The 10,457-nt window shown below is 37.6% G+C and overlaps 1 protein-coding gene across 1 annotated transcript; it reads left to right on the forward strand.

Moving 5' to 3' along the window:
• The first annotated feature begins 208 nt into the window (after window positions 1-208).
• On the forward strand, window positions 209-10,230 carry LOC137933922 (probable ADP-ribosylation factor GTPase-activating protein AGD8). The gene is made up of 7 exons (XM_068778042.1): window positions 209-415; window positions 525-643; window positions 7,739-8,165; window positions 8,292-8,555; window positions 9,128-9,253; window positions 9,548-9,649; window positions 9,887-10,230. Exons 1-7 carry the CDS (start codon window positions 347-349, stop codon window positions 9,992-9,994), a joined length of 1,215 nt encoding a protein of 404 aa, XP_068634143.1. The 5' UTR covers window positions 209-346; the 3' UTR covers window positions 9,995-10,230.
• Window positions 10,231-10,457: the final 227 nt, after the last annotated feature.

Here is a 10,457-nt window from a genome sequence, read left to right on the forward strand (position 1 = left end):
AAGATTGAATTCCAATCTGCCTTTCATCAGGCAGCTCGATCGAGCGACCAGAGAGTCCGATTGCGGTTTGTACGTCGGTCGCACCGTCGAAACCTTGATGGGGCATTCAAGGCGTATTGGAAATAAGGAAAAAACTAAGGGCATTTTCGTACCGGGATTGATACAAAAACCGAAGCAAGTGACAGATTTCGGTGTCGCCTGAATCTAAAATCCCAATCATCTATTAGCGCTTTCTGCATTCTCTGTCCCCTGGGGAGGTTTTCCTGTACACACGCCTATCCTCCTCTTGGGAAAAATTTAAGCGGTCTTACCTGAAATTTTCCTTTCTTCTTCATAGGCAGTGGTCATGGCGTCCGAAAGCTTTACAGACAAAAACGTCGTCTTCAGAAAGCTCAAATCCAAGTCCGACAACAAGGTGAGCATCCTCTCAAATTTAATAGGTTTCATAGGTGTGCGAGATCTGGCTTGGTACTCGTAGATCTAGACGGTACGAACCTGATCTAACCTATTCGTCATTCTCGCAGATGTGTTTTGATTGTAATGCGAAGAATCCGACGTGGGCGTCTGTTACTTATGGGATCTTCCTCTGCATCGATTGCTCCGCGGTTCACAGGAGTCTTGGCGTTCATATCAGCTTTGTCAGGTGTGGTTCCTTTTCTAACTTTTAATCTTGTAACGAATTAGTTCTTACTTTTTTTCTGAAAATTGTTGTTCTTTTTCTCTTATGAGAATAATTTCTTGATTATGTTGATGATTCTGCTGCTCTCAGAACCGATGCATGTGTCAAAGTACTTCCTTTTTAGACGATCTTGGATCTTGTCTTTCTCAAGGTTGAGTCATTGCATCCACTGTTATTGTTCTTAAGTCGTTGGTTTTTATTACGTGGTTTTGATCAAATTTCCAGATATTTTACGTGGTTTTGATTCCACGACTGCACACTTATGATCTGATTGGATGTTACCACATTGGGATCTCCCTATAACAACAGATTATAAACAAAAACGCGTCATTGATTTGGTTCATCAGTTCCTTCTCTATTATGTTGGTTACACATACTTTCTGGTAGGAACAAAATTTCGTTTTGAACTTCACAATGGTGGTTTGTCTTTTCTCCAGAACTTTTTGTGCTCTTCCAGTCAATGCTGGATGGTAATTGAAACTTTAGAAGATGCATGATTTCTTTGGTCGTGGTTCTTTTGGTGACCTGCATCCTCAATGAGCATTATTTGCCCCTGACGATGCCATTTCCACCAAGTCTGCTTCAGTGCCTGGGGGGATATAGAGGTCTTGCAGGAAAGCAAGGGGTGTGGCAACCTCACATGATTCTTAGATTTTGAATCTGGGATACGTCCAGAATAGACTCTGGACATGATATTTGGAGGCATCTGTTGTCGCTTCGCTTGCTAGCCTTGTATTTACTTTGACAGTTTATGCTACAGATAATTTAAGATGCCTCTGAAGTGGTGGATGTTGGAATGATGTTCCTTATAATGGTAGAAAATGAACAAAAATTTCACCATAATGGGTTACAAAAAATAAACTACTTTTATAGAGATAAATAAAACTAACTTCCAGTAGCCATACAATTGAGATTGTGGACCTTCTGAGTAAAGATCTAAGATTCAAAGTCTCTAAATAAATGAATAAATGAAAGGATGGCAGTTATGTTGTCATGTACTGTTTACATTATCTTCCTTTCATTTTTAAGTTTTTAAAGCCTTCTGTTTCTCTTGTCACTGAGGCTCACAATAGGTGTTTATGCGCTTAAAAGTTGCTGTTGCTGACGAACTGCTAAGTTTCTGCTTTATTTCTATTTGTGGCTGTCATTTTGTATTTGGATATTCTAGATTTATGAAGATTTATGTCAACATTTCTAGTAGGAGGCTTAAAGATTGGTGAGAAGTTAATGCTAAGAAATTCTTTTGTCACATGAAGATATTCTTCTTCATACTACGTTCTCCTTTGAAATTTTTACAACCAACTTTTAGTTAAGCTTTCTATTTCCATATTCTCATTAGTTACCGGTTCCAGTTATAAGGAAGGTGAAGAAATGGAAAAATAGGAAATTGAGAAGTAAGGCAGTCTCAAGATGAGGAAAACTGCCCACATTAATCTATAACTTACCACAGTGAAAGATTAAGATACCATTAGGTTTATGCAATAAAATAAGTTAATTGACAAAAATACCCACTTATTGGCATAAAGTGAACATAACACTAATGTCACTCTCTCTACACTCCACCAAGCTTGTTGCATAATGCAGTAAAAGGTTTCTTCAAGAGAACTTTAGTAAAAAATTCACCAAGTTGATCAGCTGATCATACAAGGGGTGCAACTATTTTTCCACTCTGTGTAGCTTCTCTGTAAAATGACAATCCACTTTGATATGCTTTATCCTTTCGTAAAAGACATGATTTCTAGCTAAGTATAGGGTTATGGCCCGATTTAGCCCTATACTCAGCATCTGCATTCGATCTATCAATAACTGTATGTTTCTTACTTTTTCGAGTTACCAAATTTCTACCAAAAAATTTGCAATAGTCACTTGTTGACTTCTATCGAGTTTACATAATCTGCATCAAAGTAACCAGTCATGTCCAAGTGTTGATGTGACTTATTGCTCAAAGCTTTCCCAGGTGCACCCTCGAGATATTTCGAAATTCTGACCACAATATTATAATTAACTCTCCTAGGCTCTTCCAAAAACCGTCAAATTACTCCTACTGCATATGATATTTTTGGACGTGTCACTGTAGCATAGAGAAGCTTCCCAATTAGTCTTCTATATTTGCTTTCATCTTCTAACCTTGGACTGTCAACATCGTGTAGCTCAACATTTGGTTCCATGGGAGTTTTAATAGGCTTGACTCCCAATAGCCCTCTTTGAGAGAGATAATTTGTGATGTATTTCCTTTGTGATAAAATCCTTCTTTTACTATACTCCACTTCTATACCAAGGAAATATTGGAGTTTTTCAATGTCCATTGTTTGAAAATTCTGCTTGAGATGAGCCTTGGTGTGTTTAATTCCATCTACATCACTACTTGAGAGAACAATGTCATTGAAAAATAAAGTTTGTATCAGAACCGTTGTATTCCTCAGCCAAAAAAAAAACAAAGTCATCAAAATGGACTTCAAGTAAAACTAAAACCCACCACAATCTTACTAAAATTTACAAATCATGCAAATGGACTTTGTTTAAGCCCATGAATTGCTTATTTCATGTACACACTTTCTGTTCCTCCCCTTAGCAAAATTTTAAGAGGTTGCTCTGTATGGAACTCTTTTTGAAGATCACCATACAAGAAGGCATTCTTGTAACTGATAAAGAGGTCAGTCTTTGTTTACTTCAATTGAAATTAGAATATGCATGGAACTTAACCTGGCAACATCAAAGAAAGTATCAAAATAGTCTCCACTTGATCTTTGTATCTCTCCAGAGAACCATCAACATGATATTTGATAGTAAATACCCATTTGCAACCTACAAGATGTACACCTAAAGAAGGATCACATAGCTCCAAGTTTGACGAGACTGCAAAGCTTGCATCTCTTTTTGCATAGCACTTGTCCATTTTATATCATTGAGAGTTTTCTGGTATGTCTTAGGTACAACCCTAAAGGACAAAAAGGAAACTATGCAGAAAACAACTTAGTAAAGGACACACATTTAGGTATAGCGTGACGGATGCAGGAACTTACCCCTTTGCAAAGAGCAATAGGAAGATTTATCTCAGTTGTAGGAGCTAGAGGCAGGTCTACCTCAACTATATGACCGACAGAAATTTGAGGAGGTAAATCAGAAGGCAGATTCTCAGACGAGTTGGCTGTTGGTACAGGTACTACTAGTGGTGGTAGAGTCTCATTGTCAATCTGTGAAACCTCAGTTACAACTCATTTTTGGCATCTTCATATACCTGAGGTGGCTTTGGATCCTCTTGTTGTACAAATGGCAAAGGAACTGAAGGCATTGGGACAGGAGTAGGAGAGAAGGAAGACTCACCAACGTCATCAGATTGAACCAAAAAATACAAAGAACTCTCAAAAAATGAGACATCTACAAAAAAATCCATTTTCTTATGAACAAGGATCATAGCATCTATAACTTTTTTGGACTCTAGAGTAGCCAAGGAGCACACACTTGGCAGCCCTTGGGAAAAGTTTGGCCACACTGGGTTGAAACACATGGACAAAACATGTCATCCGAAAACTTGAGTAACATGAAACAAAGGTTGATGTGGAGCAAGCACCTTCATAGGTTCTTGTCATTGCCAGACACTATGAAGGCACCTTGTTTATCAAATAACATGTTGTAAGAACAACATTTGCCAAGTAAAGTTTAGGGACATTCATTTGGAACAAAAGAGTTCTAGCAACATCCTAGAGATGTCTATTTTTCCTCTTAGCTACACCATTTTGTTGTGTTTAAGCACAAGAGATTTGATGTAGAATTTCAGTCGTGCCACAAAAAAATTGAAAGGACACTTAAATATTCTCTTACATGATCAGATTTAAGAACACAACTGCTAGTAGAAAATTGCACTTTTATTTCATTGTAGAATTTTTTGAATACATCAAGAACATTGGACCTCTCTTTCAATAAAAACAACCAAGTGACTCTGCTGTAATCATCTATGGAGGTAACAAAATACTCTAACCCAAAAGTCGCTTAACTCTAAACGGACCCCAGATGTCTGAATGAACAACTTCAAAAGAAAGAACATCGTTTATTGACTCTAGAAGGAAAGACATTGAGAGTGTGTTTCCCTAATTGACAAGCTTCACAATTAAATGACTCGACTAAACGAATAAAGGAAATAAACTTCTGCAACTTGGCTGTAGGTCAATTTTTCTCACACTCAGTACCAATCATCTTCCTTGTCTGTAGGTCTTAAAAAAACTCATGAAGGGAGAAAAAAGTCACTGATCAATTTAATGATTTTGTTAACTGACTTACAAATAATAGACTGATAGGAAATTTAGTCATGTTCAGTACTGATTGTAAAGACAGAAGAATTAATTGGGACCACTTCTAGTCCACAAACTTTGACTCACTATCGGCTAATGAAACAGATCCAAAAGGATTATAGGTAGACAAAGAAGAAAAGGACAATAAATTGCCTGTCATATGGGCTGATACCCTAAAGTCAATAACCCAGGACTCAGATAAGAAAAATGAGAAACATAAGACATACCTTTATGTGCTAGCGTAACACTAGCAGAAGAGGATTTACTAGCCAGCAGTCCAATGAACTTAGCGAACTCCTAAAACATCTTTATTCACAAGAAATCATATTGGGACCAATGTCAGGTGAAGAGGCTAAGGAACCTTGCTGAGTAACTTGATGCACCCATTCTGGCCTTCCAAATTTATCCTAACACTTCTTTGACATGTGGTTGGTTCAACCTCTTTGACAGGCTGGAATTGAAAATTTCCTTGGCCTCTACCACAACCTCCCCCTTGATTGTGACCTCTTCCTGTGATGAGCATAATTAGTATTCAGGGCTGAAGAACTGTCTCCTTTAGGTGTCACTCAGAGGTAGGAACCACAGCAGATTCTTCGACAAACCTGCACAAGTCTCTTTGCCATGGGAATCTAGTGATGGCTAGTAATTGTACTCGAATTGCATCATATTCTGCTTCTGTAGCATTCAAAAAACTAATCACCTAATAGTTTCTCTGTTTGTCAAGTTCCTTTTCATCAAGCAAGCACAAATGGATGATACAAAATCAACCCATGCCATATTCCTTCTGCTCACCAATCAACTCGGTCCATGTCATGGACCTATCTCCTCCACTGTGAACAATTTAGTATAGAGCTCAAATATCCTTGACATATTACTTGATTGGGAAGACCACTTTCTGAAAATTCAACCATATTTCTCTAGCAATCTTATGGAACACTACCTGACTTACCATTTGAGATTCTATGCTGTTCAATAACCTAGACATTACTGTGTACTTGTCAGTTGCCCATTCTTCTGTCTTGGTTTGAAGGGGATCTTTAGTCACAAGTTTCAGATTCTTCTTAAACCCAAGGAAAATCTGAACTGCCTGAGGCCAAACCACATAATTCTTATTGTTCAACTTTACCGAAGTAATCCGAGTAGCATTATTCTGCTTTTACAGGTTTCATATCACTGGACTCAGCCATAACTCTACTCACTTAAAAACACAAAGCCTCAAATTATACTATTAACCAGGCAAAATTAACACTTGCGCAACAATATGTGAAACAAATAGGACTGTTCAGATTTCTATAGTATCAAACAGCAGTTCAAACAGCAGTTAAAACAGGCAGGATATAAAGAAACACAGTAGAGAGACTTTTGAGGAGGGCAATCATGTAATCAAGCACAAAGGCTGAATTCAGACAATCAAGTAGAAAAACAGCATACACATACATGCAGGCACGTAAAATAACCCTCTCAAACACCTTGAATCTTCATCGAGTGGGCAGGCCGGCTTGGGAAAATGCTTAGCATGTCAGATAGGCTCTTAAACCATTGCCAGAAGTCAATGGAATCATCACAGGATAAACCTGTTGTTGCTGGAGACACAAAGCAAAAGGATTCTCTGCCGCAGGTCAAGGAAGATTAAAAGAGGGAGAAAGGAGGGAAATCGGAGAAAAGGAATGTTTGAAATTGCATCTTAATTGGTCTCCTGGCACCCTGATACCATGAAGTAGGAAAAGAGGAAATTGAGAAGTGTTGCAGTCTCAAAAAACTGCCCACATCAATCTATCAAGCAACAGAAAATTAGGGCCAACCATGCCATGTCAACTTAATACGGTATATGGAAAACAAAGACGAAGATATCCTTAGATTTACACAGTAAAAATTTCTTGAAGTTAAGTTACAAAAATACCTCCCTAGTGACACAGCACTCAACATAAAATTGCAGAAAGGAAAATATTACGCTAATGCCACTCTCTACAGAAGGTATAGATTCTCTGTTTCTTCCAGTAGCCATGTAATATAACTTGCTTCTATTCCAATCTCAGCCATTAACTTGCTTCTATTTCAATCTCGGCCATGTTATGTAGCGTAATTCTACTGTAGTTTTGTTGAAAGACTTTTTCTCTTTATAGCTTTCAATTAATTTTTTTCAATTTTGTTCATGTTGGTGAGGCATCAATGTTAGAACTCTTTATATATTATTTCTCATGTATAGCACATGGGCTCTAGTACTCTTTGAGTTTTTAAAAAAAGGCCCATTATTCATAATAGTGAGCTGGCTTTTGGCTCAATGTCCTCATTGGGGGTTTCTAATGTGAGTTCTTGGTTTCAAGTCTCAACAGGGGATTGGGTGTGGGTGGGTAATCTCCATTCAAAAAAACGTGAGAGGGACAGAGAAAATATAAAGATAATTTTTTTTTAAAAGAAAAGAAAGGGAACGATAGTCTGCCAAAAGTTTCCAAGTGTTTTGTAATGGATTGAGATGGAAGTAAAACTCAAATAATTTGGGATGACTGAAGGATGCTTTTATTATTTCACATGCTGTTAACAAGGGTGTCAGATCTGCCAATAGGTTAATGTTGGGTGACAGATAGGTATGGTGCCTGATCTGTCAATAAGTTAAGGAGTAGGCCTTTGACTAGGTCTTGAGATCCAATCTCTCCCTGGGTATTGAGTGTGGTGTGTGTATGTAATCAACATCCCCAAAAAATAAGTTAAAGCAGGCTATATCATATGGGACATCTTTGCTAACTAATGAATTTTTGTCTTACATGAATAGATCAACAAATTTAGACTCATGGACTCCGGAGCAGTTGAAAATGATGAGTTTTGGAGGAAATAATCGAGCTCAAGTTTTCTTTAAACAGCATGGGTGGACTGATGGAGGCAAAATTGAAGCTAAATATACGTCAAGAGCTGCAGAATTGTACAGGCAGATACTCTCCAAAGAAGTAGCAAAAAGCATGGTTAATGACACAGTTTTGCCATCGTCACCCACCATTACTTCCCAGCCAAGCCCTACTGGTAACGGTCTTCCTGAGCTGAAATTTCCAGATAACTCACTTGAAAGACATGAGGCTCCTCTGGTTGTTAATTCTCCTAAAGCATCACATTCAATTGTCACAACTACCATCAAAAAGCCCCTTGGGGCAAAGCGGACAGGAACCAAGACTGGAGGGCTTGGTGCACGAAAGCTCACTACCAAGGTTCTTATCTGTTATTGATATCAGTACTGTTTTGGTTGCCTATTAGTATTGGTGACATTAGTTTGAATTCAAAAGGAATTGTTAGTATTATATGTGAAGATGAAGGAGATGCCTTCATAATTGCAGACAAGCGATAATCTTTATGATCAGAAGCCTGAAGAGCCAGCCCCTGCTGTTCCCTCCCTGGCTGTCAATGCTGCACCAACCTTTGGGTCATCTTTGCCTTCACGCTTTGAATATGTAGAAAATGTTCAATCAACAGAAACCAGTCCAGGAAGTACACAGGTGCTAGGTCATGTTTCACCGCCCAAGTCTTCTAGCTTCTTTGCTGAATTTGGAATGGATGGTGGGTTCCAGAAGAAAGGAAGTTCCAGTTCCTCAAAAGTGCAGGTAGACCCATAATTCATTTTGTGCCAAATACAAGCTGTTCAAAGCGTAAAACATTTATGGTCAGAATTGTTTTTCAAGCTTACCTTGGAAACTCTGCTTTCCACCTTTTGAAAAGGTTTAATATGATTTGGTTTTCCTAATTTTCTTGCCCATGTTGTTCTTTAAGCTAAATGTTCATCTTCTGATAAATCCATCCTGTATAGATTTGCTACCTCTGTGCAGTTTTCATGCAGTCTCCAGATATATGCTGACCATGCAGATAGTGTTTCCATATTGAACCAAAATACTTTTCTGAAAACTTCCATTTTTGTTTTTTCTGTGGATGGGTTGAATTATTGTATGACTAATGGGGTCTTTTAACTACTATTTTTACTTAGAACTCTTAGTTTGTTTTAGCGGTAATAATCTTTTAGTTAGAGGATAGGTTGATTGATAATTAATGATATTTATCTTTTTGGTTTCCTTTGACTAAGGTGATTTGGATTCTTTAAATGCTGTGTATGGTATGTGAATGCCTTGTATTTTTGTTTGCCGCATATCTTAGTTTCATGTACTTCGTGTGTGGTCTGCAGATTCAGGAAAGTAATGAAGCAAGACACAAGTTCTCCAATGCTAAGTCAATTTCGTCAGCTCAATTTTTTGGTGATCCGACCAAAGCGACTGACAGGGAGGCTCAAGTGACTTTGCAAAAGTTTTCAGTATGTCTGCTTCCCTTTCTCTTAAATTTATTAAGTGATTACTTAACTCATCTTCGAAGCTATCATCTAGCTTCATAAATAGAGATGGCATAGCATCTCAGTTGATGCACTAAAAAACATTGCGAGGTATGAGAGAGAATACAGCCAAAAAGGAGGGTTTGCCTTTACATGGCTATCCTCATAGTCAAAACCTTGTATGAAAATAATGACAGATTCTACTTCAAAAAAATTTGTTAGGTTTCATCCATCAATATATCGTCTCTCTAATATTTGTAAATACTGGAATTCGAGTAGGGTTCATCAGCCATATCAAGTGCTGATCTCTTTGGCGATGAATATGATGATTCTCGGCTGGACGTGACTGCATCAGACCTCATTAACCGAATCTCTTTTCAGGTGTGGATGTCTATCTTCAAATTTCCATCATTCGATGGCAAGTATTTTTCGTCTTTAGTCTTCTCTCTAACCTGTTGTTATTTTAAATCCATGATTGCTTTTTTATTTAAGTTTATAATTGACATTATTATTTTCTATCAGATGATATGCAGAACCTTTCTTATTTCCATTGATCAAAATGCAGCTCTGGCTTTCTCTTAACAGGTTTATGTTTCTTATGTGGTTGTTGTCTTTCAGGCGTCACAAGATATCTCCTCGCTTAAAAACATTGCAGGAGAGACTGGAAAGAAACTCACTTCTTTTGCTTCCAGTTTTATAACGGATCTTCAGGACAGAATCCTCTGAGTTAATGGTTGCATCTGCATATAACCAAAGAAGGAAAATACAAAGCTGTGTCTACATTTTGATGGATTGTATTACTCTTTAGATTAGAGGCCCTTCTCAAATTCTTTCTGAAGATAAATAAAATCAAACTTTTTCAATCTACCACTGTTGGGTGACTTTTGTTGTAGGAAATGTTTGAATTTTACTACATATCGTGTACCTAGTATATCTTCTATATTTGATCAACTTTACCGGTTTGTCTGAAATGTTTTCTTGCTCTGTACGTTAGACATCCGGTATCCTTTTAACGTTATTCACGATTAAAGGCAGACGTTGTTAGCAGCTGTTCCTCAATTAATGATAGTTTAGTGTTTCCATTACCGATAGTTTAGTTTCTTTTCGTTCCACTTGTGCTGTTTTTATTATTTTTTCTATGTTCCGATGTTATTAGTTTCTATAGCAATGATAACCATTTTATCTAGCG

The sequence above is a fragment of the Aristolochia californica genome, unplaced genomic scaffold (genome assembly GCF_029961685.1).
Source record: "Aristolochia californica isolate CCGP_79_NKW_82.1479 unplaced genomic scaffold, dmAriCali1.0.hap1 SCAF_6, whole genome shotgun sequence".
Lineage (NCBI taxonomy): Eukaryota > Viridiplantae > Streptophyta > Magnoliopsida > Piperales > Aristolochiaceae > Aristolochia > Aristolochia californica.

Bases quoted from the DNA above. Each gene is read 5' to 3' on its own strand.
- LOC137933922 (XM_068778042.1), top strand. From the start codon at position 347: ATGGCGTCCGAAAGCTTTACAGACAAAAACGTCGTCTTCAGAAAGCTC. The intron at 8,166-8,291 runs GTTCTTATCTGT...TCATAATTGCAG, and splicing joins CACGAAAGCTCACTACCAAG to ACAAGCGATAATCTTTATGA. The intron at 9,254-9,547 runs GTATGTCTGCTT...GAATTCGAGTAG, and splicing joins TGACTTTGCAAAAGTTTTCA to GGTTCATCAGCCATATCAAG.